The sequence below is a fragment of the Chrysochloris asiatica genome, unplaced genomic scaffold, assembly GCF_000296735.1.
Source record: "Chrysochloris asiatica unplaced genomic scaffold, ChrAsi1.0 scaffold00350, whole genome shotgun sequence".
In the NCBI taxonomy this organism is placed as follows: Eukaryota; Metazoa; Chordata; class Mammalia; order Afrosoricida; family Chrysochloridae; genus Chrysochloris; species Chrysochloris asiatica.
The window spans coordinates 1,321,503-1,348,922 of NW_006408868.1; the positions used below are offsets into that span (position 1 = coordinate 1,321,503).

The 27,420-nt window shown below is 37.8% G+C and overlaps 1 protein-coding gene across 1 annotated transcript in view; it reads right to left on the minus strand.

Annotated features, from left to right (window-relative positions):
• The window catches only part of PBRM1 (polybromo 1), a 137,118-nt gene that overhangs the window by 10,104 nt on the left and 99,594 nt on the right, over positions 1 to 27,420 (minus strand). Inside the window, exons 18-24 of the mRNA XM_006876054.1 lie at positions 23,657 to 23,842; positions 22,925 to 23,007; positions 21,430 to 21,693; positions 15,979 to 16,120; positions 3,152 to 3,335; positions 2,611 to 2,740; positions 1,707 to 1,908 (exon numbers count right to left, since the gene is read on the minus strand). Of these exons, the coding sequence (XP_006876116.1) occupies positions 1,707 to 1,908; positions 2,611 to 2,740; positions 3,152 to 3,335; positions 15,979 to 16,120; positions 21,430 to 21,693; positions 22,925 to 23,007; positions 23,657 to 23,842 (1,191 nt within the window). The remainder of the gene's footprint in view (positions 1 to 1,706; positions 1,909 to 2,610; positions 2,741 to 3,151; positions 3,336 to 15,978; positions 16,121 to 21,429; positions 21,694 to 22,924; positions 23,008 to 23,656; positions 23,843 to 27,420) is intronic.

A 27,420-nucleotide genomic window follows, 5' to 3' on the forward strand; every position in this document is an offset into this window, starting at 1 on the left:
GAATTATTAAACTAAATCATGCATATTTCAAACTTTGGGTATTTAAGATAATGGATCAGAGCCCCAAAAGTTCAGATTTTGTGTCTTAGGCAGACACTGGCTGAGATATACAAACCATCCTCCATTGAATTTCATACTCCCCTTTGAATCTGGCACGATTTCCCAGAAGTCATTAGTTTTCCTTCTCTCCTACCATCCCAGGGTTTTTACTTTTATACCAAATATACTTCTTTCTCTTGGTATAACCTAAATAATCAGCTACCTAGTAAGTACTAGCTTCATCTCTGCCTTGGGACAGGATTTACACCTAAAACAGCTTCATTTTCAACATTTCTCTAGTTTAGTGCTGAACTTCCACTGAAGTGTGAAATAGCAGGGCTCTCTGAAGTTCTAGGTTCTTTCGGAAGTAACTTTGTTTTTTCAAAGAATATTCTGTAAAAGATTAGTTTTTTGGGGTGTTAATAGGTATTACATAAATACCTGTTTGTTTGTTTTTCATGTTTCAGAAAGTGTCAGGTAATACAAAACAGGCTTCTTTACTGTAGGTCTTACAGACTTTAATAAAGGAATATGCACTGTAAGTTTCCAAGAGAGAAAGTTTGTAATGCTTCTCAAATTAGTTTTGCCACAAAATGATTTTTGGCTTAACATCTTGTAGGATTAGTCTGTAGAGGATCCTTAGGGAAACCTGTTCGATAATTTCATAATAATCAATCACTTGTAGTTAAAAAATGTTAACTTTTGTAACTTTGTGAACTTTGATGGTTTTGTAAGCTTTAATAAAGAGGGCAGGCTTAGCAATGATTTCTTTATATTTGCTGAAGTGAAGAATAATGGATTTAGACTCAGTCAAGAGGAGTAAAAGTTGACCACTGTAGGCAGGATAAATTAAATTAACAAAATTAAAAACCACAATGCCACGGGCAATGGTTCTTTCTAATCCGTTTATTACTCAATTCTTTATTAAAGCTGTGCCTGATATTTTAAAGATGAAAACAGAAAAAAATCTCAAGTATTTGTTCCTAATGGCTAAGCACCACTAAATTCCTAAATGGGTTCACAGCCCAAAATTGTTTTATTGTAGAGTATTAGGAAAGTGAAAAAGAGAAGGCAGCTAAGCTTTATTAAAGACCCTCCGTACTATCCCCCCGCCCAGTCTAGTGCTTTAAATGTAGATATGAATGTGGCCACACATAGGTCAGGATTAACCCAGGATACCAAGTGCTTCAGCCAAGCCTCAGCCTGGAGTCAGTCTAAACCTATGGCTTTTCAAAAGCCATAATACAAGGTCACTGATTTTAAAGTCTTCTTTCAAGTAAAATTTAATCAAAATTATATGTAACATCACTGCAAAGTCATTCCCCAGCTCAACACGTGCGCTTACAGGGTTCACTGAAAGAAGGAAATCATGCAATTTTTAATAGCAAGATACTTTAGTTTGAGCAACCTTTTTTTGGGAAAAAAGGAAACAAAAAAACAACCAAACCAAAACCACCCCCCCACCAGGATTGGAGGCAGCACTCTGCTTAGTCAGGCCCAAGCTGGCATCTAAATTGCTGGGTGGGTGCCATTTGGGACAGTCCCCAGCACAAAGTTCATGTGCAAGTGGAAAGAACAAGAGAGTAAAACCTGTCTATGCACGTGCATTTCTGAAAACACCCTCTTCACTTAGAAAGTGGAGCCAATTATGATTAGTTTTTATTTACCTTCATATTCTGCCTTCTTGGCTGTCTCTAGATTTCTCCATTCTGTCCCCACGAGTCTGCTAAGCTCCCCAAAAGAGTAGTCTGGGTGTTGAGCCTTAATCACGGCTCTCATCTCACTGCTAAACAGGATGTAGCCACTCATGTTGATTTTCCGTTTGGAGCCTTCCTTCTTTCCACTGCCCTTGGCAGACTTTGGGGTAGACTGTAAGACAGAAAGCTCTTATAGTGCATCAGAGCACTGCATCTGGTTAACAGCTCAAAGATTCTGGAAGCCAGGAACATACGATCAAGTTATTGTTTTATAGACATGCTCAGTCTCTAGATGACCATTTTCTTGGTCAAAAGATACTCTTCTTTGCTTTTTACCAAATAAGAAATAAATGAAAGCTTCACTGGATTCCATGTCTGCAATCTGTAATAGTGACCTCACAATTAAGTCTTAGAAAAGTTCTGTCTGAGAAAAAAACCAAAAACAACAACAGGGATCACCTCAAATGAAAGATGATATTCTATAAAAGGAGAGATTTAAAAGATATGGGCAATAAAAGCTATGAAGCATCAAGTACTATCAATCTTTAACACAAGGCAGGGAGAGCTAATTAACTAAATTTCCCATTGAAAACAGCTACCTATGAATTTCAAATGCTCCATTTTAAATTGTTAATGGCATTGAGAAAGAAAAAAAAAAAAATCTATTGTTTCCTGGAGAATTCTAGGTTGAAGCTCACATACGTAGGAACTGGATGGTCCATTACTTTTGTCTGGGTGTGTTACAAGCCAAAAGCTGGGAACAAGACAAGTAATTGTAACCTGTCACTGTCACCTGTGGGGGCGTGTAAGGCATGAGGTCCAGCTCACTGGCCAGAGGGGTCTGAAGTTGAGGTAGAGAAGGAGGCTCAATGACCTCACTCTCCTCTTCTCCCATCTCTTCAATATCATCATCTCCACCTTCTAACTCTGCAAATTTAGCTTCTAGCAACTGTATCTTCTTTTCCAACAAAGGTGAGGGCTCCTTCTGAGGAACAATTGGTTTCCTAAAAGAAGAGACACACACAAACACACAAAAATCAGGATTGATCAGAAAGCAATGCTCTGAAATGATTCCCTACTATCTGCAAGATAAACACAATGAGAAGAGTTTTTGCAACCTGCGGAACTTTGCAATCTCTGAACAGATAGGATGAATATTTCTGCCTCCACTCTACAATTATTGGAGTCACAGCCAAGGGCACAGGTAAGGCAACTATCACATTCCAGCAGAGTACGAGGATTTTTCTTTAATCTTTAATTGAATTAATTAATACTTTCTTCTTGAAATATACATTGCTCTAGCTTAAGATCTATTTAAAATAACAAGAAATCCAGCTTGCACTGCACACTATTTTTGTATCAATTTTACTATCTAGAGGTGAAGTGACTGTTATTTCTAGTTCCACAATTTTTACCTGAAGTAATAAATTTCATCATCTACCACTTTAGCAGAGAGTGAAAACCTCTTCAGTCCCTTAAATTTCTTCATCTGCTTGTCACTCTCGTTGTAGCGGCTTTCACAAAGCAGAACATCATTTTCTGGTATTTCGGTTGGCCTGCAGGAGAGGAAGTCCTTGAATGACAACACAGCACATTTTCCTGAAAGAGCAAATTGGAGTACTATTAGAGGGCAAACTGCATTAAACAAGTGTTTAAAAAATGTCATTTTTTTTTAATACATTAAAGTGATTCTAAATTCTAAAGATAAACATTGACATATGGACAGACATATAGACCAAAAGAATAGAACTGAAAGTCTAGAAATAAACCCATATATTTATGTGCAACTGATTTTTGACAAGGGCACCAAGACAACGACAATGGGTGCCTTTTCAATATGTTGTGCTGGGAGAACTGGATATATAAATGCAAAAGAATGAAGCTAGATTGATACAAAGTGAGAGGAGATGCACACGAATACCCTCACTTTCAGACAGTACCCATTTGACATAGCTTCAATGGCAGATGATCAGAACTCAACTAGAGGAAGAAAGAAAAGAAAAAAAAAATTTTTTAAATAAAGAAAACAAGTGTAATTTGCTACAATTTGATGAACTTGACCTATACTTAATGGATGTAGCAGCTTAAAATACCAACCAAAAGCGTAGGAATCTTCACAGCAAGGATCATTCCCATCCCTGCTGTACATAGGGTTGATAGGGATGGGCAAGTTAGACAATGGCTACCTAAAATGGAGGGGGAGCGGGCTATAAAGGCACAAAGTGTCTGGCTTACAAGTTTTCAAGAGGGAGTTTAGTTTCAGAGGGTGTCGGGGAAGGCAGAATCTCCACAACCTGTCTAGACAGGGCTGGTGAAAAGAGATGGGGATAAGACTCTTGTGGTTCAATAGTGAGTAATTGTTATTAGGACTCATTGCGATTGTTACAACTGTAAAGGTTGAGGTTTTATAGCAAAAAGTGTGGAGTGATTGATCTTGCAGTCCAGGAGTGAAGGACCCTAGGACCATCAAGGGAGAAGAGCAAGAGCGGAGTGGCTGGGGACTCTAGACTCAGAGGGAGAGGGGCTTTGTACTGGCATCCGGGGGTGGGAGTCAAGCTTGCAGGGTATGCCCTTTGGGTGTTTGAATGATTGTATATTCCTGAGTGTTTTGGTATATATCCAAAAAAAAAAAAAAGAAGAAATGAAGTAAATACTGTTGAATGATGATGCATGGAGGGGATTGTAATCATTACAATGAAACGAAATATGATAGGATGAGTGTAAAGCTGATGTTCTCTCATGTAAACCATCACTCAATTCACAATAAAAAGTAAAAAAAAAAAAAGAAGCTGAACTCTTACTTCATCCCACATGCAAACATTACCTCAAAGCGGAACAAAGATTCAAATGTAAGCTTTAACTATAAAACACTTAGAAGAAAATTAAAGTGAAAATCTTTGTGATCTTAAATTGGGCAATGGTTTCTTAGTTATATTACCACAAATTTAAGCAACTAAAGGAAAAGATAAATTGAACTTCATTAAAATAAAAAAACAAAACAAAAAAACTTTTGTGCTTTAAGAGACACTATTAAGAAAGACAAAAGACAATTCACAGAATATGAGAAAAAATTTGTAAATTATATGTATCTGATAAAGATCTAGTATTGAGAAATATATAGAACTCTTACAACTCAACAATAAAAACAAAAATAACACAATTAAAAATGGGCAAGGGATTTGAATAGACATTTCTCCAAAGAATATATACAAATGATCAATATACTCATAAAAAGATGCTCAACATCGTTAGTCATTAGGAAAATACACATCAAAACTACAATGAGACCAGACATCACTTCACATTTACTAGGATTTCTGACAAAAAATATGTACAGTAACACGTGTTGACATGAAAGGAGAGAAACTGCAATCCTTACATACTGCTGAAAGGAATGTATGTATAATGGTGCAGCAACTAGGAAAAGCTTGGCAGTTCTCCAAAAAGTAAAACAGTTACCATGCTGTTGTTGTTAACTGCTGTATAGTCTGACTCATAGTAACATAGGGGTTTCTAAGGCTGCAAATCTTTGTGGGAACAGAAACCTTATCTTTCTCTCTCAGATTGGCTGGTGGGCTCATACCACTGACCTTGTGGTTAGCAGTCCAGTGCTTACCCTCTAGATCCACTGTATTCCCTACCATATCACCTAATAATTCCACTGCTAGGTATATGAGAGGACTTCAAAAAATTCATGGATAAATGGAATGAAAAAATAACGAAACCTCAAACTTTTTGAAACTTCTTGTATACCTAAGAAAACTGAAAACAAGTAACAAAAACTCTATATGAACATTGTTGTAATTTGCTGGAGAGTCTGTTCCAACCCACAGCCACCCTGTATAGGGTTTCCGAGGAGGGGCTGGTGAGCTTAAACTGCTGACCTTGCAGTTCAAACTGACTTTGCAGTCTAGCACATTAACGCACAGTGCCAGACCATTAACACTACAGCACCATTATTCTGCCTATGTTATCTACTGCAAATATTTCCCCAAGACTGTCATTCCTCTTTGCTTCTGCTAGTTTTGACCATGCAAGTATTTTTAATTTTATATAATTGAATTTATCAATCTATTCTTACATAAGTTCTGGGTTTCTGAGTGGCAGGTTATCAAAATTTCTATTCCAAGGTTTCTTTTGGTATGGTTGCAACTTTATTTTGTGTTCATGTAAATTTACAATTCATCTGGAAATTTATCCTTAAGTTAAGATGTTAGGTATGAATCTAATTTTACTTTTTCCAAATGGCTATCCAGTTGCCTAGACAGCATTTACACCATCTTTACCATATATCAAATTATATTTGAGCCTACTGCTAACCTTTCTATTCTGTTCAACTACTATCATTATGTTGATATTGTTGTTAAATTCTGTAGAGTCATTTCCAACCCATAGCTACCTAGTATAGGGTTTCTGAAGAGCACTTTGTGAGCTTGAACCACAGACTTTGTGATTCAAATTGACTTTGCAGTCTAGCACATTAATCCACAGCACCACACAAGAACTCCATTTATTATTATAGTATATTACATAACCCTTCCCACTATTCTTTTTAGAATTTTCCAGATTTTAATTTTGTTTCTTTTTAGACACATTTTAAAAAATAAAGTTTATATAGTTACAACCATTTCCAAGAAAATTCTTCTTCCAACTCCACTGTGAGAAAATTCTTATTGGAAGATACACGGAGACCACACTAAAGAATAATTTAGGGGGAAATGAACATCTTTATGATGTTGAGATGTCCTAACCAAGACTATGATATGCTTTTCAATTTGTTTCAACATTCCCCCAGCAGCAATACAAAATTTGTTAAGCTTATTCCAAGCTATCATAATTTAAATATTATTGAATCTTTTATGGGCAACTGATTATTAATTTCAGATTCATTTTGTTTCTCTTATTATTTGTTTGTTATGTATTTGATTATCTTGAATTTTCATCTTAATTTGCTGTTTCTTACTTCTTAACTGCATTTTTTTTTTCAATCCTTTATTCTTCACTCCTTATTGAGAATAGTTAATTTGAAGCAGGGCTTCAAAACATCCATGGAAATGTTAAATGAAAAAATAACAGAAAAGGCAGCATTTACCTAAGGACAAAATTCACAAGGGTTGGGAAAGTAGGTGAAATGCAAACAAGAATCACAGGAAATGAGAGAACTGATGTTACATTGTGTTATCCCAATCATTAAAATGAAACAAAATAGATGATTTATTGAATGTAAGGCTGATGATCTGCTCTGTAAACCTTTACTTAATTCACAATTAAATTTTAAAAGGAATTTTCCACAAACTTTTTGAAGTTCCCCGGGGGGTGGGGGTAGAGAGAGAGAGAGGGAGAGAGGGGGAAAGGGAGAGAGGGAGGGAGAGAGAGACAGAGAGAGAGAGAGAGAGAGAGAGAGAGAGAGAGAGAGAGAAAACACGAACAGTTCTGAAGGAAACACACCTGCACATAAACAGGAATTGACATGTTTCAGGAACCCAAGTTCCTGGAAATTTTATCAACTCCAGTGCTTAGGGTGGCGACATTCTCTGATTGTGGATATCCTCATTTCAAAATCAACTTCTCCAAAACTGTGGTCATTTGATTACTGTTCAGTTGCTGAAAGCAACTTTTCAAAAGAATTAAATGAATATGTATAATAGTTACGAAGACAGGGCTGTCTTCTAAGTGAATATGTCTGCCAGGTCTACAACACAGAAGATGATGAAATTATAAACCTTCTAAACTTCACATTTACAAGTGCTACTGTGATGTAGTGTAGTATCTGATGTTTTTTCTAACCATAGTCTATAATTACCAACAAACAACATTTCTGCCCTGCTGAGTCTGGGTAGGGGAAGGTAGAAGACACCGACACGATGACGTGATTCAGCTGTGGATGTTAGCAGAATTACTATAATTGTAAAAACTTGAACCTCTAGCATGAGTTTAAAAAGAGCCATTTCAGAAGCTGGAGTGGGGAATCCCACGAACATGAAAGAAGAAAAGCCAGAAGTAGAGTGCATCCTTTGGATCCCAAGATCCACGTTCACTGACCTCCTTGACCCAGGGACAAAAAGCTATTACAACAGAACCAAGAACCAGAGCTTGAGGCAGAACAGAGGACTTCCTAGTCCACGGATCAAGTAAAGCTGAGTGACTTTGAGCACGAAGCTTGCTTGTACAGTGGGTGTCTCCATGCACTTAAGTCGGGGAGCTAGGTCTGCGAACCCATGGAGGTAGAACGAAGCCCTTTTAGGCTTAGGTTTATTGTGGAGTGGTGTGTCTTGTGGGCATTTATCAGTGGCTGACTGGAGTAACTGGGTCCTGCGCATTTTGGACCCAAATTGTAACCTGTTAAACTTCCGTAATAAACCCCATAACTGCGAGTATTATCTTTTTGAGTTCTGTGTGGCCATCGCAATGGATTACTGAACCCACTGGAGTAGAGAGGGTTGTAAGGGGAATGCTCGTTGCATCAAAAACTTTTGTAATTACTCTGTATAGTAACAAATTAATTTTTAAAAAAACTGGTCTCCTTGTATTTAAAATTCAATATAAAACAAAACAAAACACCTTCATTCCTCCTGTAATCCATTTGTTTTTGTTAAGTGCCGTCTGGTCGGTTCCAACCCATAGCGACCCTGTATAGGGTTTCCAAGGAGCAGCTGGTGAGCTTGAATCACTGACCTTACAGTTCAAACTTTGCAGTCTGGTGCATTAACCCACAGCACCACACCAGGACTCCTTGTAATCCATGTTGTTGTTGTTAAGTACCGTGGAGTCAGTTCCAACTCATAGTGACCCTGCACAGGGCTGTAAATCTTTACAGGAGCAGAACGCCTCATTTTCCTCCCACGGAAAAGCTGGTAGTTTCAAACTGCCTACCTTGAGGTTAGCAGCCCGATTTGTAACCACTACACTACCAGAAGATCAGCTGTTCGAAACTACCAGCCGCTCCACAGGAGAAAGATGAGGCTTTCTACTCCCATAAGGATTTACACCCTCGGAAACCCTGTACAGAGTCGCTATGGGTCGGAACCGACTCGACGGCACTTAACAACAACAACAACAACACTATCAGAGCTCCTTAATCCATAGGCTGGCTGAAATTCCACTGTGTGATGCATTCCTTTTCATGGTTTATCTTAAGTAATCAAGTCTCACTAAATGCTTGTTGCTTCATCTAATATTGTTGCATTTCCTTTCACTCAAAAAATTACCCAACTGGTTAAAAATATCAGCTGACAGTCCAATTACTAGCACAGTTGTAGAAGTAAGAAGACCTAAGATCCAGTGCCGGACTTCTCTTGGGTAGCTACTTTGAGAATATCAGTATCTTACTCATCAGGTCACGATGAGATTTAAACAAGATTTTGGATATACAAACTATAGAGCACAACACATTCTAAAACGCATCTTTAAAAAACTGAATTACTCAATAATTTAATAACAAAAAGACAACCCAATCAAAAAACGGGCAAAGGATAATAGCAAAACAAGAAATACAAATGCCAACAAGCACATGAAAAGACACTTTATGTCATTTTTTGTTGCTGTTAAGTGCCTTCAAGTTGGTTCTAACTCATAACAACCCTGTATAGGGTTTCTGAGGAGTGGCCGGTGAGTTTGAACCACCAATCTTGCCGCTCAAATTGACCTTGTAATCCAGTGCATTAACCCACAGTGCCACCCTAGGGAAATGCGTATCATAACCAAAACGCAATATTATTACTAATGATGTTGTTAAGTGCCATTGAGTCGGTTCCGACTCATAGTGACACTGTATAGGGTTTATGAGGAGCAGCTGGTGAGCTGGAACCACCGATTTTGCAGTTCAGCGCATTAATCCACAGCCCTACACCAGGACTAAATAATATAGACCTGGTGTGGTGCTAGCTATAGGGTAAGTGAGAGACTGCAAGGAAAGTTTATACAGGGTCACTATGAATCGGAACTGACTTGACATCATACAACAACAATATAGCTAAAATTAAAAGCAAAGCTAAAATTCACAATAAAAACTTTAAGAAAAAAGCAAAGCTAAAACCAAAACCAAACCAGAAAACAAGTGTTAGTGAGGATGTGGAGAAACTGGAACCCTCGCCCACTGTTGGTGGGATTGCAAAGTGGTACAGCCATTGCGGGAAAAGAGTTTGGCATTTCCTCAAAAATTTAAACATAGAATTACTTTTTTAAAAAATGTTTTATGGTGAATTATGTGATAGTTTACATGGGAGAACATTAGTTTTATATTCATCCTATCATATATCATTTCATTGCCATGGTTACAATCCCCTCCATGCATCATCAACCAACCAAAGGGTATATACTACAAGCCTGCCTCCCATAAGCACACAGCCCCTCTCCCTCTCTGTGTCTAAAGTCCTCAACTGCTCCATCTCTCCATGTCATCGTCTCTGCCTCCATGTCAGGCATCGCTGCTTCTCTGGGTAGGGTCTCGATCTCCACTCTTCTCCCTTGATGGTCCCAGGGACCTCTGCTCCTAGGCTGAAAAGCTAATCACTCTCCTCCTTGCTACAAAATGTTTACCTTTACATTTCCCAACCCCCACAAGCAATCCTGGTAACAATTATTCACTATTATATCACAAGGGACAGATTGGATACTATTCAGTGGAGATTCTACCTTCCTTCATGCCCTCTGAATCTAGGTTCCCTCTTGAAAGCTTGTAAGCCAGTCACTTCTTGCCTTTGTAGCTACCCCCCACCCCCGCCCCATTTTGGGTAGCCAATGTCCAAGTTGCCCATCCCTGTCTACTCTTGTGTATGGAGGGAGTGGGACACAGAATTACTTTTGATACAGCAATTCCACTGCTAGCTATATATCCAAAAGAAATGAAAGAAGAAAGACATGTGTACACCTATGTTTACTGCAGCAAAATTCACATTAACAACATGAACTGAGATCTCCAACAGATTAATGGAAAAACAAAATACAGGCTACAATATGGATGTGCCAAAGAAATGGATGGGCACAATGGCAACAGCAAAAGGGTTTAAAGCCTAACAACAACTGTTAGGATGGCCATGCCGTACTGAGCAGCGTCTCATTCTGCTGTGCATAGGGTTGCTAAGAGTCGGAACTGACTTGAAACCTAACAACAACAAACGGGAGAGCAAAAGGGAAGAGGAAAGGAAGATTCCTTGCTGAGAGGAAACTGAGCTTCTATTAAGGATGATGGAAACATTTGGAAATGGATAGTGGTTATGGCTAAACAAGATGAACATGACAATGTCACTTAACTGTACATGTAAAAAATGTAATGGCACTTTATTTTTATTTTGGCATATATATTTAACATAATCCGAAAAAATGCTTATACAATAATGATGTAAAACAACCATGATCTTAAATGAAGAACCAGATGTACCAATAATGTCTTGAATCTCACTAGCAATTAAAGATTTTTATATAAAAAAATAAATGCTAATTGTAAAAAGCGTTTAAATATAGTCTGATTAAGTAAAAGATTCAGAACTGAAAAGTTTTTTTTTTTCAAGGACAAATTATATGTATGATCCTACTTAAGAAATACCCAGAATTGGCAAACGCATACACACAAAAAGTATATTAGTGGTTCCCAAGGCTTGGGGTAGAGGTGGCATAAGGAGTTATTGCTAAGTACATACAGAGTTTCTATTTGGGAGAAAAAGTTTTGGAAATTAACGATGATAGCTTTACAGTATTATGAATATAATCAATATCACTGAATTACACACTTAAAGGTTAAAATGGCAACTTTTATGTTGTAATTAAGAAAAAAAGATTTATTTCAAAGGATGTCAGTGAAAATAATAAGAGTAGGAAATTCTAAGAGCTTTTCCACTCACAGAAGTACCAAAAAGTCTGGGAAATTGCCAGAATCACCTACATGGAAATTCTAGAAAATAGCCAAAGGTTTGTAGCTACCAACAAATGCTTAATAGAGAAAAGTGACTGAAACCTAACAGAACAGCTTTGTGGTCTTTTAACTTTAGTCTTCTTTCACCCCTGTACAACTCCTGTCCATCACGGCAGACCAGTGGTGGTCCTGAAGTTGGCAGCCCATGATTCGGATGTGAATTTCTGGTGCCAGAGGTAGCAGACCAAACTTTGTTTTAAAAAAAAACTGTGGTTACAAGTGGCAATTTGGTAGAGGAAAGATGAAAGCAGCGGAAGACACGGAGGAATTCAAGAGTTAAAGTGAATACAGGTAAATACTGTTAACTGATAGAACATGGAGGGGGGGTTTGCAATCAGTGTAATGAAGTAAACTATATGATTTATTTAATGTATAACTGATGATCTGCTCTGTAGTTGTTGTTGTTAGGTGCCACTCATAGCAACCGTATGCACAGCAGAACGAAACACTGCCCGATCCTGTGCCAAATTCACTAGAGCGTCACTCAATTCACAATAAAAAGTTAAACACAAAACAAAACAACCAACCTGTGGCTGCCTGTTTTGATTTGTCAAGTGATTCCCTAAAGGAGTAATACAAAGCCTTTATTTCACTTAATACAGAACTCTCTCAGGGTAGAGATGTGGCTATGACAGAGTACATTAGTTTAGAACTTTTAAAGCTGGAATGTAAGATGCCAAGGGAACTAGAGCTTTGAAAAGCTTCCAAATATTCCTGGGAATCTAGAAAACCACAAAAGTGCCTGGGGCAGGATGCAGGTTTAGAAAAGAGTTTTAAACTCTCTTGCTGGACCTTCAAGCTCTGTGCAAGAAAAGGCAGACCTGCAATCTGCATGCTAAATGTTGAAGGCATAGCTAGCCTAACACACACAGTCCAGCTGCAAAGACCTGGAGGTTTTATTTATTGGCTCTAGGCATGCAAGAAAATCTGTCAAATCACTAGCTGATCACTAACTAATCGAAAAACTCAGCGTCCACATACAACTAAGAGGAGTTAAAAAAAAAACACAACCCATAGTTTATCAAAGTAACAAATTACAACAGACAACATGATGAAGCAACAACAAACCCTAGGAAATGGGGGAAGTCTGATTTTCAGAGGTGTCATATTATAATATTCAACAATCCTGGAAAGAGCAGTCAAAAATCAAATGACATATTACAATAGGCAAATCTGCACAAGAAAGACCTGTTAAAAGTATTCAAGAGCAAAGATACCAGTTTGAGGAATAATGTGTGCCTAACTCAAGCCATGGCATGTTCAATAGTTTCATACGTATGTGAAATCTGAACTTTGAATCAGGAAGACCAGAGAACAATTGATATATGTCAGTTGTGGTGCTGGAGAAGGATATCAACAATACTATGGACTGTCAGAAGAACAAGCGAATCTTATGTTGAAAGAAGTACAACCAGAATGCTCCTTAGAAGCCAGGAAGAGGACACTTCGTCTCTCACACTTTTGGACATACTATCACATCTCCTTCTCATACTTCAGACATACTATCAGGAGGGATCAGTCCCAGGAGAATGACAGTATGCTTGCTACAGTGGTCAGTGAAACAGAGGAAGACCCCCAAAAAGGTGGAACGGCAAGTGACAGCAGCAATGGCTTCAAGCGTAGCAACAATCTTAGGGATGGAAAAGGATCAGGCAGTGTTTCAATTTGTTGTGCATAGAGTCACTGAGTCGCAAGTGACTCAACGGCACCTAACAATAACAACAAGACTTCCAGCAAGACGGTGGACTAGGTGTATGCATTACATGGACCACATAACAAAAATACAAGAGATCAAATGAAACAGATATAAAGGAAAATCCTGGAACCCTGAACTTCAGAGGAAAAGTTAGAAAAGTGGATTGAGTGCTTGCTGGGATGAGAAGGTGAGCAGGGAAGGCAAGAGAGTTGGATTGACTGGTGAATGGCTGGCTAGATATGGCATCACCATCTTGAACTTTTATGAGCAGCTTTGGCCACAGAAAGGGGCTTGACAGCAGATTCATACAAACAGGAAAGGTGCGATTCCTTCTTTTCCCCACACTCCCTTGGTGACCATCCTTACCCACCTCAAGTACACAGTCTGCTCTCTGGGAGTTGTGAGCCACAACAGTGGGAGGAGGGGAGAGGATGCACCACTATGGTGTCTGATTTCAGGGTTGTTCCACTCAGGTCTACAGATCCCTCAGAGCCACTCTGCCCCCAACTCCATCAAGAGCCCCCAAGAACTACTTCTGGATTGAGTGCCCTGAACACAGATAACAAGTAAGCCTATAGGAATTTCATTTAGGGCCAAGAACTTCACTGTCATATACCTCCTGTACCAACCTCAAGCTCCTTTGGCTGGCAGAAAACCCCAGTTTTCTCCTCTCTGTGTCTAACGGCTGCCCTGGAAGTTTTTAATTTTTTTTTTCCTTCCATTATATTTGTTTATTTGTTCTTCTCTTTCTTCTTTCCATTCTCTTGAATTTCATACTTTATCCCTTGTTTTGTTTTTACTCCTTTTCTTCTGTTTCTCATTTCAACTCTTCTCCACCTTTGACAACTTCAATCTTTTCTCCATTTATATGGATGTTGTTTATTAGTCCAGTGGTGATTATTTTTGTCTTCTTTACATTTAGGTGCAATCCATACCAAAGGCTGTGGTCTGTGATCTTCAACAGGAAGTATTTTAAGTCCTCTTCACTTTCAGTAAGCAAGGTTGTTTCATCCGCATATCAAAGGTTGTTAATGAGTCCTCCTTCACTCTTGACACCATGTTTTTTCTTCATTTAACCTAGCTACTCAGATTATGTGCTCAGCATACGTAAGTACGGTGAAAGAATACAACCCTAGCGCACAACTTTCCTAATTTTAAACCACTCGGTGTTCCCTTATTCTGTTCAAACAACTGCTTCTTGGTCATGAGCACAATCAAGTGCTCCGGAATACTCAAATTCTCCACAATGTTGTCCATAGCTTGTCATGATCCACACAACTGAAAGCCTTTGCATAGTCAATAAAGCACAGGTAAACATCTTTCTGGTATTCTTTGCTTTAAGCCAAGATCTTTATGACATCAGCAATGATATCCCTCATTCCACGTCCTCATCTGAATCTGGCTTGACTCTCTGAATTTTCTGTGAATGCACGTTTGCAGCTGTTTTTGGATTATCTTTAGCAAACATTTACTTGTATGAGATATTAATGATATTGTCCAAAGACTTGCATTTGTTGGGTCACCTCTCTTTGGAATGGGCACAAATATGGATCTCTTCCAGTCAGCTGAATAGGTAGTCTGACTTCCAAATTTCTTGGCATAGCTGAGTTAGTGCCTCCAGTGCTGCATCAGTTTGTTCAAAGATTTCAATTTGTATTCCATCAATTCCAGGAGCTGTGTTCTTTGCCAATGCCTTCAATGCACCTTGAACCTCTTCCTTCAGTATCATTGACTCTTGATCATGTGCTACCTCTTGAAATGGTTGGACATCAACCATTTCCTTCTGGTACAATGACTCTGTGTATTCCTTCCATCTTTTCTTGATGCATTCTGCATCATTCAATAATTTGCCCAGTGAATCTTTCAGTAGATCTGCTGATTCCGACTCATAGCGACCTTGTATAGGGTTTCCAAGGAACAGTTGGTGAGTGTCAACTTTCGACCTGTGGTTCAAACCAATCTTGTGGTCCAGTGCTTTATTCCACAGCACCACAACAGGACTCCTACAAATTAAGAATCAAAAGACTAAATGCCCAACATGGGGTTCTTTATAAATGCTCGCTGAAATGATGAAAAAATACAATCAGGAAACTGAAGCTCAGAGAGGCATTCATTGATTAGCTAAGGATATAAAACTATATGTCTTAGAACCACTACACGTTCTAGACGACTACACTCTTGTCCAATCTGGTCTGATTCTTTTTTCTGTTTCACACCATCCAGCCATACTTCCACACATACAAACATCAATTTGCTCATCAAATATCTGAGCACCCAACTATGCTTCATGTACTTTGTGAGGTGCAGGGGATAAAAAGAGAGGGTCCCTATTTGAAGGACACTTGTTGTCTAATATAGAAATGTAAGAATCACCTAATAAACACCAATATGTAACATGGGGTCTGAGAAGAAAATACATAATGTTGAAGAGTGTGTAACAAGGGGTCAGGGAAGATGCTGTCCTTAAGGAAATGTCATTTTAGATTAAAGTTAAAGGAGCCTTATGAGCTAAGAGTTCAGTAAATGGCAGGAGAGATAAAAAAAATGAACACTTTATCCTCCGAGTGATGAATTTCTATTGGTTCCAAATCTCTGGGACCCAACCTCATATTCTCTATGTAATGATACACACCTGCCCACGCGAGGGCGCACCAGGCCATGGGACTTGATGAAGACACAGTCACCAACTTTCAACCACATGTCATTGTAACGGAGCTGCTCAAAATAGTGGCAACCTGGTTCACCATTGGACATTTCCACAGGTACATCTTCTTTCTCCTGTAGTAAAGGAAACTGGATGAAGAAAGGAAGCTGACAATCAAGCAACAGACAAAGTAGGTAAGAAAGGAAAGCAGACTTTCCTTCACATTAATATGAAGAAGAAAAACCCCATATACATACACTGTGAATTTTATAGGAGCAGAAAGCCTCATCCTTCTCCTGTGAAACAGTTCAATGTTTAATCAACTAGGACTTCTACCAACAGATTAGTCTTAAAATTAAACCAAGTTGTATGATACCTATTTTAAATTTGTAGTTGTTTTTCATAAACTAATACCATGAGACACATATTTATCCCTCTCTCCCATAACCTTTAGCAAAAAAAAAAAAAAAAAAATATAGAAAATGTAGTATTCTGAATCCAATTCATTCATGTATTTTAGAGAGTACAAGAAGGAAATTCCACAAAAGCTAATCCCTTACCATGCGTACTGAGCTCTCTTTTTTCTTAACATCAACAACTAACTTACTTTAATTTACTCCAACAAGGAGAGGAGTAACAAAGCCTCTGTGACATAAACATACATACTTTGTTTCTGAATAAATTACAGCCTCTGTCACCTACTGGTTGCTGGGACAATGGATAAATTAACTGACTCTGTGTGCCTTGGTTTCTTCATTTGTTAAATGAAGATAATGGTAGTACACCAAGATGGGGCTATCATGGGGCTATTACTTTATAGTCAATAAAAAGAGGGAGGGGAGAGGCAAAGGGAGGAAAGAGAAGAAGGTGAAACTTTTCAAAGAAGAACCACCATTTACTAGATACCTAGTACTGGGTTACAACTTGGGCTGGTAACCACAAGTTCGACCCCACCAGCCATTCCACAAGAGAAACAGCAGGCTTCTGTTCTTGTGAAGATTTGTTGTAGTTGTTGTTAAGTGCTACTGCGTTGGTAGCGACCCTACATAGGATTTCCAAGAAGCAGCTGGTGAATTTGAACCATTGACCTTGCGGTTCAGTGCATTACCTCACCACGCCATACTGGGACTCCTGTAAAGATTTACAGAGTCAAGAAGGGAGCACATCCTTTGGACCCAAAGGATCCCTCAGCATTGAGCCTCCTTGACCCAGAGACAGAGAGCTGTGACACCAGAGGAGCTGCACAGGAGAAGCAGCAGCAGAACCAAGAACTACAACATGATACAGACCAGTAGGCTTCCCAGCCCAAGGAGCAAGTAAAGCTGAGGGACTTTTTGGAGAGGAAACTTGCTTGCAGATGGGGTGCCCACAGGCACTTAAGGTGGGGTGCTAAGTTTGCTGACCCACGGAACTGGAGCTGAGTGCCATCAGGCTGAGGATTATGGTGGAATGGTATGTCCTGTGGGCATTTATCAGCAGTTGATTGGAACAACTGTGCCCTGAGCATATCTGATCACAAATTGTAACCTGTTAACGTCCGTATCAAACCCCTAAGTGTGAGTATGGTGTCTGAGTTGTATGTGGTCATTGCAATGGATAATCAAACTCAGTTGAGCAGTGAGTATCATGGGAGGAATGGTTTGCTTCCTATCTTCTGCATGCTGAATGAGGTGCACTTGTATGAATGAAAGCTAAATGAAATAGTCCCTGAGATCAAGAATACTTTTTCTTCTAGGAATGGGTTCTGTTCTAAAGTTATTCTTTAAAAAGTTTCCTGGAATGATTTATACCAGTCATGTAATATTTAAACAGTGATATGAGGAAAACAAGTAACTGTAGAGAGAGGACCGTTGGAGCTTAAGAATAATAGAAGGAAACTCCAAGTTAATTTCCACATTGGCTTCCATTGCTATTTCTTTTTCTGTTAAAACTAGTATTCTTATGATTTCTGGAAATACTGATAATTTTTACAAAAATACGTTCTTTCCCAAGCTCCTTTTCTCTTATAATATTGTGAGAACTAAAATGGATTTTTTTTTTCTTCAGACATTAAAATTTCAGTTTCTCCATTAATATTTTAATAAATTTAACTGTCTTCATTTTAAGAGCGGTGTATTTGTTACAATGATTTCAAACATTAGAATGCAACAAATTAAAAAACATACAAACAAATGAAGGTCTTCTGGGATCCAATCCTCAGAGATGACTACCAGGGGTGGTCTATGCTTCTCTATATTGCTTTTATATTCATATATATAAACTAACCACTTTTTGGGGGTTTTGAATGATGACATCACATACTATTTTGAAACTTTGAAGTTATGAATTATGAATGCATCTTTTTACCTACATATCCTGGAATTTTTTTCTGTATATAAACCATTAAACCCATTAGCACCGAGTTACTTCTGCATCATAGCAACCTTACAGGACAGAGCAGAACGACCGCATAGGATTCCAAATCTTTAGGAAAGAGTCCTGGTGTGGTGCTGTATGATAAGCACTGAACTGTCAGGTCACTTTGAACTGCAAGGCAGGCAGTTCATACCCACTAGCCACTCCTCAGAAACCATACAGCGTCACTATGAGTCAGAAGGAACTAAACAGTATCAAATCTTACGGAAGCAAACAGCCACCTCTTTCTCCCACAGAGAGGTTAGTGGGTTTGAAATGCTGACCTTTTGGTTAGCAGTTGAGTACTTAACTACTGCACCACCGCAGCTTTTGTAATACATGCTGTTGTTCTTGTTAGTGCTGTAGAGTCCACTGCAACTCATAGAGACCTTGTATAGGGTTTCCAAGGAGTGGCGGGTAGGTTTGAACAGCCAACCTTATCGTTAGCAATCCAGTATTTATCCTATAGCTCTGTAACAGGACCCCTTGTACTACATGAATGTACTTTATTCTTCTCATGGACAGCACACTACTGCATTATACAGATGGATAACAACTTTATTCAATCCCTATTCATGGGCTTTTAGGTTGGGCCTAAGACTTTTGCTTTTCCAAACAACAGTGAAGTCACCCCTTGTAGAAAATCTTGGGGTACACATGCTTGAGTAATTAATGTTGGAGCAGATTCCCTGAGTCAAAAGGAATGTTACCAACACTGAGAGTGTGCTGCCTCACACTCTCATCAGGCAGTATGTATTATTCATCTTTTAAATTCTTGTTAGGCATTTAAGAAACTGCTAACACATTTTGCTATGGTATTTTAGCTGCCTTAAAATTTTTTTTAAATCAAATTACTTATTAAGATCTTTGTTTAAATTGTAAATCCTGCTGTGGACTGCTAACCGCAAGGTCAGTGGTTCAAACCCACCAGCCATTTCTCGGAAACACTATATACGGTCACTAGGTGTCAAAACTGACTCAAAGCACTTAACAAAAACAGGTTTTACATCTTGCACAGAAAAAGCTTCTCTATTCCAAGCTAACAACAACAACAAAATTATATATATGCATAAAAAAATTATAGGTATAAGATAGACAAGCAACTAGTATGCTTACTATTTAAGTTTACATCTTAATTATTCTGGAATATGGGATGAGACAGTCCACATTTGTTTCAAATAACTACCCAGTTTCCTAATGTAAGTTGATTCTTTTATCTTCCTCATGATTTTAAATGCTACTTTTATCACATATTCATTAGTCATTTATTTTTGGACTTAATCAAGGAAAGTCTATTCTTTCCTGAGCTAATATTGAAGTATTTTTTTAAATGTAGTATTATAAAATATATTACAGGACAAAACTCTTCATTATTTTAAAAATTATTTTTCCATTTATTGTCACATATTTATTCTTTCAAAAAAATGCTAGAATAATTTTGTTAATCCTAAAAATAATTTGAGTCTTATGTTTTTTAGTGGATTTTCTTCCTACACATTCAATAGATTCCTTGTTAGTTATTTATAAATGTATTTTGTTGCTAATATGAATTATGCATTTTCTTCCCTAAGGTCTTTCTAGTAGTGGCTGCAATGCAGTCACAGTTTGTTTCATGTTAAATTTTATGAATTATTGTGCTTACATCTGAATTTTGAAATTTGGACTTGCTAAATTGCTTCCAAAAGCCTTTCAGTCAGCTTCCTCTAAACCAACTGGAGTCTTGGTGTGGCACTGAAGGATCAGCACTGGACAGCTAAGTCAGTCTAAGCCACAGGTTTCAAAAACCCTATACAGGTTTGTTATGAGTTGGAATCGACTCAACGGCACTTAACAACTACAACCCGATTTATTTGCAAATAATAATCTTGTCTCCTCATTAACAATATTTTAATTATTTCTGATTGTCTAATGTACTGGCTATCACTTTTAGAGAAATGGTGATATGGTAGGCAGCTTGGTTCTGTATATAACTTTAAAGGAAATGTGTTTGATGATACAAATATAATTTTAAGAAGTAACACTGAGAACACATCCATCTAATAAAATAATCAAGACAGTTACTGTATTTTTACTAAATAATTTCTCTTTTGATCTATTAATATAATGAGAGGTATTGCATTTTTGTGATTTTGAACAATCCCTGCATTCCTAGAATGAACTTCCTACTCCTTGGTCATGAATTTGATGTTACTTATAAAACTATATTTTTACATGTAATTTTTATATCAATATAGATAAGTGATATTGAAATAAAAGTTTTGTCAGGTTTTGATGTCAAAATTATTTTGGCTTTTGTAATGAGCTAGGATGTTTCCTTTGTTCTCCAACCTGTTAAACAGTTTAAACAACATTATAAAGGATTAAAAAACTGCCCCTGCCACACAATCTGACTTCAGTACTCTTTGAAAGTTAGCTCTTTTGATAATCTTTTTTAATTTCTTCTTGTCTGGTGTCTATTTATGTGTTGTATCCCTTTTTGATTCCATTTTGATAATATGTATTATCCTAGAAAATGATGCATTTTATTCAGACTTCAATTATGCATGCAGAAAAGCACCAAGTTATAAAATTTCTTTAGCATTTTATGTTCTTGGGTTTAACTCTCTTTGTTTTCACTTATTAAGATGGTTGGTAATTTATCTGTCTCTTTGGTGGTGGTGGTGGTGTGCCATGGAGTCGGTTCCGACTCATAGCGACCCTGCATAGGGTTTCTGAGGCTGTAAATCTTTAGAGGAGCAGAAAGCCTCTTTCTCCTGCAGAACTGCTGGCAGTTTTGAACTGCTGACCGAAAGGTTAGCAGCCCAACTTGTAACCACTATGCTGCCAGAGCTCCTTATCTATCTCTTCAGATTAGTTAAAAAATTAGTTCTTGGATTTACTTTCATTTCTGTAGTTTTGTGTTTGGCTTCATAATTTCCTACTTTCCGTTTGACTGTGATTTTATAGTGTTGCTCTTTTTCTAATTTTGAATTAGAATAATTTCATTTACTTTATGAAACAGGTATTCTGATGCGTAGCATTGTTTTCTGTATGGCTACTGTCTACATACCTTTTCCAAGTTAAAACTGTCTTCGGCTCGACTGTCCTCTGAATTCTCTGTGTTCTTCTCATCATCCCCTTTGTCTGCATTTGCAAATACAGAAGCCACTCGAACCACAGGCAGGGGCATATCCCGAGGCACAAACCTAACCGAGCTAATGGGCATGGTCCACAGCTTAATTTTCTTAAAAGACTTGGTCTTAGCAGAGTATCGTGATTCACAGACAAAAACATCCTCATCTCGAAAGTTTTCTGGGCACAATTTAAAGTATTCCTGGGGGGGCAAAAAAAAAAAAAAAGATTAAAATTACGTGGATTTTCTGAAAACCAATCAGCCAAAAACAAAAGCAAACATAAACCAAATGACCAAATACAAGTTTCATTGTTAAGACTTTATGGTGGTTAACAACAAATGGTAAATTGCTAACTTTTAGGAGTATTTTCTGACTATAAAATGGTCTTATTAAATATATACACTTTAGTTTATAAACATGGAATAGTTCTATTTAGGGTATCAATTACCCTTTGAAAATACAGTAACATTTCACACAGCTATATTGTTCCTGAAAGCTCTGAGCAGGGCTCATATGCATACTCAGATGAAAAACAAATAAACACCACCACCTTACTACCTTACTATCAAAAACCACCTGAAAATTTGTTTCTTTCAGAAAACAGCATTCTCAAAAGATAACTGAGTAATATGGGAAACTTCAACTGCATATAGCTAAACAGTGTAGAAGTGTGGTGTGGCAGTGCAAGATAAGCATAGGGCTGCTAGCCACAAGGCCAGTAGTTCAAACCCACCAGTCAATCTTTTGAAAGATACAGGGTTGCTATATAGTCAGAACTGACTTGAAGGCACTTAGCAATAACAGCAAACAATGTAGGCTGCAAATGGTCTTTTATAATCATGTTTAAGTCCTTTTCTTCCCAAACCTTTACATAAACCACTATGTAACTAAAACCAAAACCAAACCTACCACCATCGAGTGGATTCCAACTCATCATGACCCTACAGGGCACAATGGAACTGCTGCATAGCATTTCCAAGGTTGTAAATATTTATGTAAGTAGACTGTCATATCTTTCTCCCAAGGAACAAACAGAAGGTTTTAATTACTGACTTTTCAGAGAGCAGCCAAGCACTCTAGCCAAAGTGCCCCCAGAGCTCCTAAATGTATCTAAAGAAAACCCCATGGCCACTGAGTTGATTATGACTCCTAAAAATCCTTACAGGGTGTCTGACACTGTAAAGTTTTATGGGAGCAAACAGCTTCATCTTTCTTCCAGGAAGCAGTTGGTAAGTTTCAACTGCCAACTCTGCAGTTAGCAGCCCAACAGTTAGCCGACCCCACTACAAGGCTCCTTATAGACATGGTTATTTTTTAAAAATCATATAGATTTGAAAACAGAGTTCATAATTTTATAAATATCAATTTTTGTGTTTATAAATTTTATTCCTAGAGAATAGAAGATATTTTTAGAAGTAATGAGTTTCTTACCTTGACAAACATGACAACACATTTGCCTAGAATTTTACTAACAGGAACTTTATTGTAATAATCACTCTTGAAAACTTCTTTTTCTAAAAACTTTCGTGTAGCCAGGTGGAAAGTTTCATTTGGCCGATAAAACCAACAGCCATATAACCATTTTTCACCTTAAAAAGAGGAGAGAGAATGAAAATCATCACCATTAATAGAAAAACATTCTTTTCAAGATGTGCAAACACTTCATCACGTCATTATGCCACTTAAAACAACTAGACTGTATGGACCACAATTCCTCCTGCTTTGGCTTCAATGTGACTCCAATTCTTTTGCCATGTCTCAATTTAAATGCCATTGGTTCTAGCAAGCTTTTCCAAAACAAAATTCTAAGCCAAGGAATATGTCTGTGTGTGACAACTTCTTTTTAATTTGTGATCTCCTTCACTAGACTGACGGTCCCAGAGGCAAACGTGTGCTTTTATTTTTCTAAATCTCTGCCAGTGACTATTCAATCTGTATGTTGTATATCAGTTGGATGCATTTCTTTTGACTCAAATAACTATTTTACTGCCTAACAGGCTAAATTCTGTTTTTCATATGGTGGATGCTTAATCAAATTTATTGATACACTGTAGAACTACTGGTGGAAGAAATAAAATATGAGTTAAAATGATGTTTCCTGAGGACCAAGTAGTAGAATTCCCACATCTCATCACTCTACCCTTGGACTTAAAGCAAACTTACCAGCAGAATCTTCCCACAGTCTCTCAATACAGACTATATGTGGCTGTAGGTTGGCTTCGGCAGGTTCCACATAGACATAATCACCAACATGGTACATGCTGTTCTTGAAGCTGCAGTCCTGGCTATAAGTGCGATGTAAGCCTGAGAGGCCGGCAGCACCTGAGGGATCTTCACTCTTTTCAGCTTCTTTGATAAAAGAAAGAAAAGGTGCTCATTGAAAGGATGTCAGAATCAGATGTACAGGTCAAACAACACAAACAAATATACTGAATTCTTTTTTGGACATTTTAAGGCAGAATTCAGAAAAAAATAGAATAATCCTCAGTCTCAATAATCTTGGGTTGCTATGAATTGACATCAACTGAATTCAGGGCAAGAGGTTTGGTTTATTTTTTATTTTTCATTTTTTTTTTTTTATGATTGATGTAAGGAGCCCTGGAGGTGTAGTGGTTAAAGTGCTTGGCTGTAAATGAGAAGGTTGACAGTTCAAATCTACTAGCTGCTCTTAAGAAAAAGCTGTGACAGTCTGCTTCCATAAAGCCTAGAACCTTGGAAACCCTATGGGGCAGTTCTACTCTGTCCTACAGGCTTGATATGAACTAGAATAGACTCAATGGCAATTTTTCTTTTCTTTTTTCTATTACTGACCTTTGTTCCATAGCTGAGAAACAGTCTGTGTTACTCTCCTCTGGGTGATCTGAACCCACCCAGCAGGAACACAAATAGCAGTATGCTTCTGTTAACATTACAACCAAGAAAATCAAATGAGGCAGTTCTATACTGTAACATGGAGGTTTATCATGAGTCAAAATCAACTTTCTGGCAGTTAACAACCACCACGGATCTATATAAATAAAGACATGTGGGCTTTAAAATGTTCATGGGAAGTATTCCACTAGCTTTTTTTTAAAACCTTTTTATTGTGAACTGAGAAATGGTTTACACAGTAGATCATCAGTTTTACATGTAACAAATCATACAATTGGTTTCATTACAATGATTGCAATCCCCGTCATAGAATTTAACCAGAACTTTTTGAAGCTTCCTTTGTATATAATTGTTGTTAAATGTTGCTGAGTCAATCTTGACTCATATTGACCCTGTACAGGGTTTCTAAGGAGTGTGGTTAGCAGTCTGGGACTCGTTGTCCATAAGAAATACATATACACAAAGGCTATACAGAATTAAAAAAAAAAAAATCACTTCAGTGATACATGTTCAATGTAATAATTCTGGATGATACAGAGACAAAGCAAAAATAACTGCTGGAACATCAATTCCATCTCAAAGCAGAACTATAGGGCAGAGCAGAACTGCTCCGCAGGGTTTCCAATGTTCTGAAGCTTTAATGAAACAGGGTGCCGCATTGTTCTCCATCAGAGAGGCTGATGATTTCAAACCCCTTACTTTGCACTAAAACAGGCTAATAAATACTCAAGCTACTGTGCCATCAGGGCTCCCTAAAGAAAAAGGCACTTATAATCATAGAGATAACTTCGGAAAACGTCTGGTCCATCTTAATACTTCAGAAACTGCCTTTTTTAGCATCTTTTACATTAGTATGTCATAATTACTGGACTCTCAAATGAGAAAATATGGACCATGTATATTACACCGTATGTAAGTACTTCCTCCACTCGTCTGTTAGTTTGTTGCACTGTAGATGTTCACATGTTGCTGCAGTGCTGGAAGCTATACCACCAGTATATTAAACACCAGCAGGGGCACACATAGTGAACAGGGTTCACCTGAGCTTCCAGCCTAAGACTACGTAAGAGAGGCAGACTACGTCTGAATACTTACTGTTGCTGCTGTTAAGTTCTGTAGAGTTAGTTTTGACTTATAATGACCCTGTATAGGGTGCTTTCCAAAGAGCACCTGGTGAGTTTGAACCTCCAACCTTGCGGTTCAAACCGACCTTACAGTCTAACACATTATCCCACAGAGCCACACCAGATCTGAAGGTTTAGCCACTGAAATCTTAACAATAGCAAAAGTACACTGTCAGATACTAGTGCCAGAAGAGTAAAACATTATGAGTAGCACCATAATATTGTCAGATATAGAGATGGAAGATGAGCCCTGCAGCTGGGAAGACACTCAAAATATGACTGAGGAAGAGTTCTCTCCTCAAAGTCATTGAATGTGAAAACAGAAATGGAGTAAAGCTTTGGCTACCTTCATTTGTTGATGGGGCACAATTCAAAATGAGGAGAAACAGTTACAAACATCCAATAATAATCAGGACATGAATGTACAAAGTAGGAATCTAAAGAAATTGGAAGTTGTCAAAGATGAAATGAAACACATAAGATCTATATCCTAAATATAGTGAGGTGAAATGGGAGTAGTATTGGCCATTTTGATCTTAAAATCATTCATTTTACTATGCTGGAAACAACAAATTCTACAAGAATGGTGTCACATTATCATCAAAACAATATTTCAAGATGTATCATAAAGTATAATGCAGTCTGTGGTAAGATAATATCCATACACCTACAAGGAAGACAAGTTAAAACCACTAGTATTCAAATTACACCAATCATTAAAGCCAATGATGATGAAATTGAAGAATTCTGCCAAGTTCTTCAGTACAAAGCTGATCAAACATGCAATAAAGAATTACTGATAATTACTGGGAATGGAATGCAAATGTTGGAAACAAAGAGCAATGATTAGCTGTAAAATATGGCCTTGGAGACAGAAATGATGCTGGAGAAATTTTGTAAGACCAATGCACTTTTTAGACAACATAAAAGGCAACTATATGCATGGATCTCACCAGATGGAAGACACAGAAATCAAATTGACTATATTTATGGGAAAAGATGGTGGAAAAGCTCAATATCATCAGCAAAAACAAGGCCAGGGGCAAAATGTGGAACAAACAAGTCCACAAGAGCCAAAACCTTGAACATAACCCTGAAATTAGAGATCATCTCAAGTAACAGATCTGATGCACCAGATGCTAATGATTGAAGACCAGAAGAGCTCTGGGATGACTTTAAGAACATCTACAGGAAAAAAGCAAAAGGTCACTAAAATGACAAGAAATAAAGAAAAGACCAAAATGGATGTCAGAAGAGACTCTGAAACTTGCTCTCCAGCATAGAGAAGCTAAAGCGAATGGAAGAAATGAAGAGGTAAAAGATCTAAGCAGAAAATTTCAAAGGGCAGTTTGAAAAGAAAAAGTCAAGTACTACAATGAAATGTGCAAAGACCTGGAGTTAGAAAACCAAAAGGGAAGAACATGCTCAGCATTTCTCAACTGCAAAGCACTTAAGAAAAATTTTAAACCACAACTTGCAATACTGACGGATTCTATAAGCAAAATATTGACTGATGCATAAAGCATCAAAAGATGGAAGGAGTAACACGTCACAGTACCAAACAAATGGTCTGTGTTAAACCGTATCAACAGGAAGCATATTATCAAGAATCAATAGTATTGTTCCCATTGAGTCTTAGTCTTGGAAGGGGGTTTACACTGAGGGGAACCGACCACTTGCCTTTTCCTGGGCAAACATGTTGCTTGTTCTTGTAGTAACAGTCGGTCTCCCTATGTTGTTTTATATTTTTCCTGTAGGTCTTTCTTTCAAGAAGTATTTTCTGTTCTTCTAGCCACTCCAGGTTGGTCTGCTTGTCCTTTCAAGCGGGAATCTCCCATCTCTGGAGATCTGGATGTGGTTCAGGCTTCCACCTATAGTCTTATGTATTGCAGAGGATCTGCAGGAAGCCTCCTTCACTGGGCACGTTGTAGC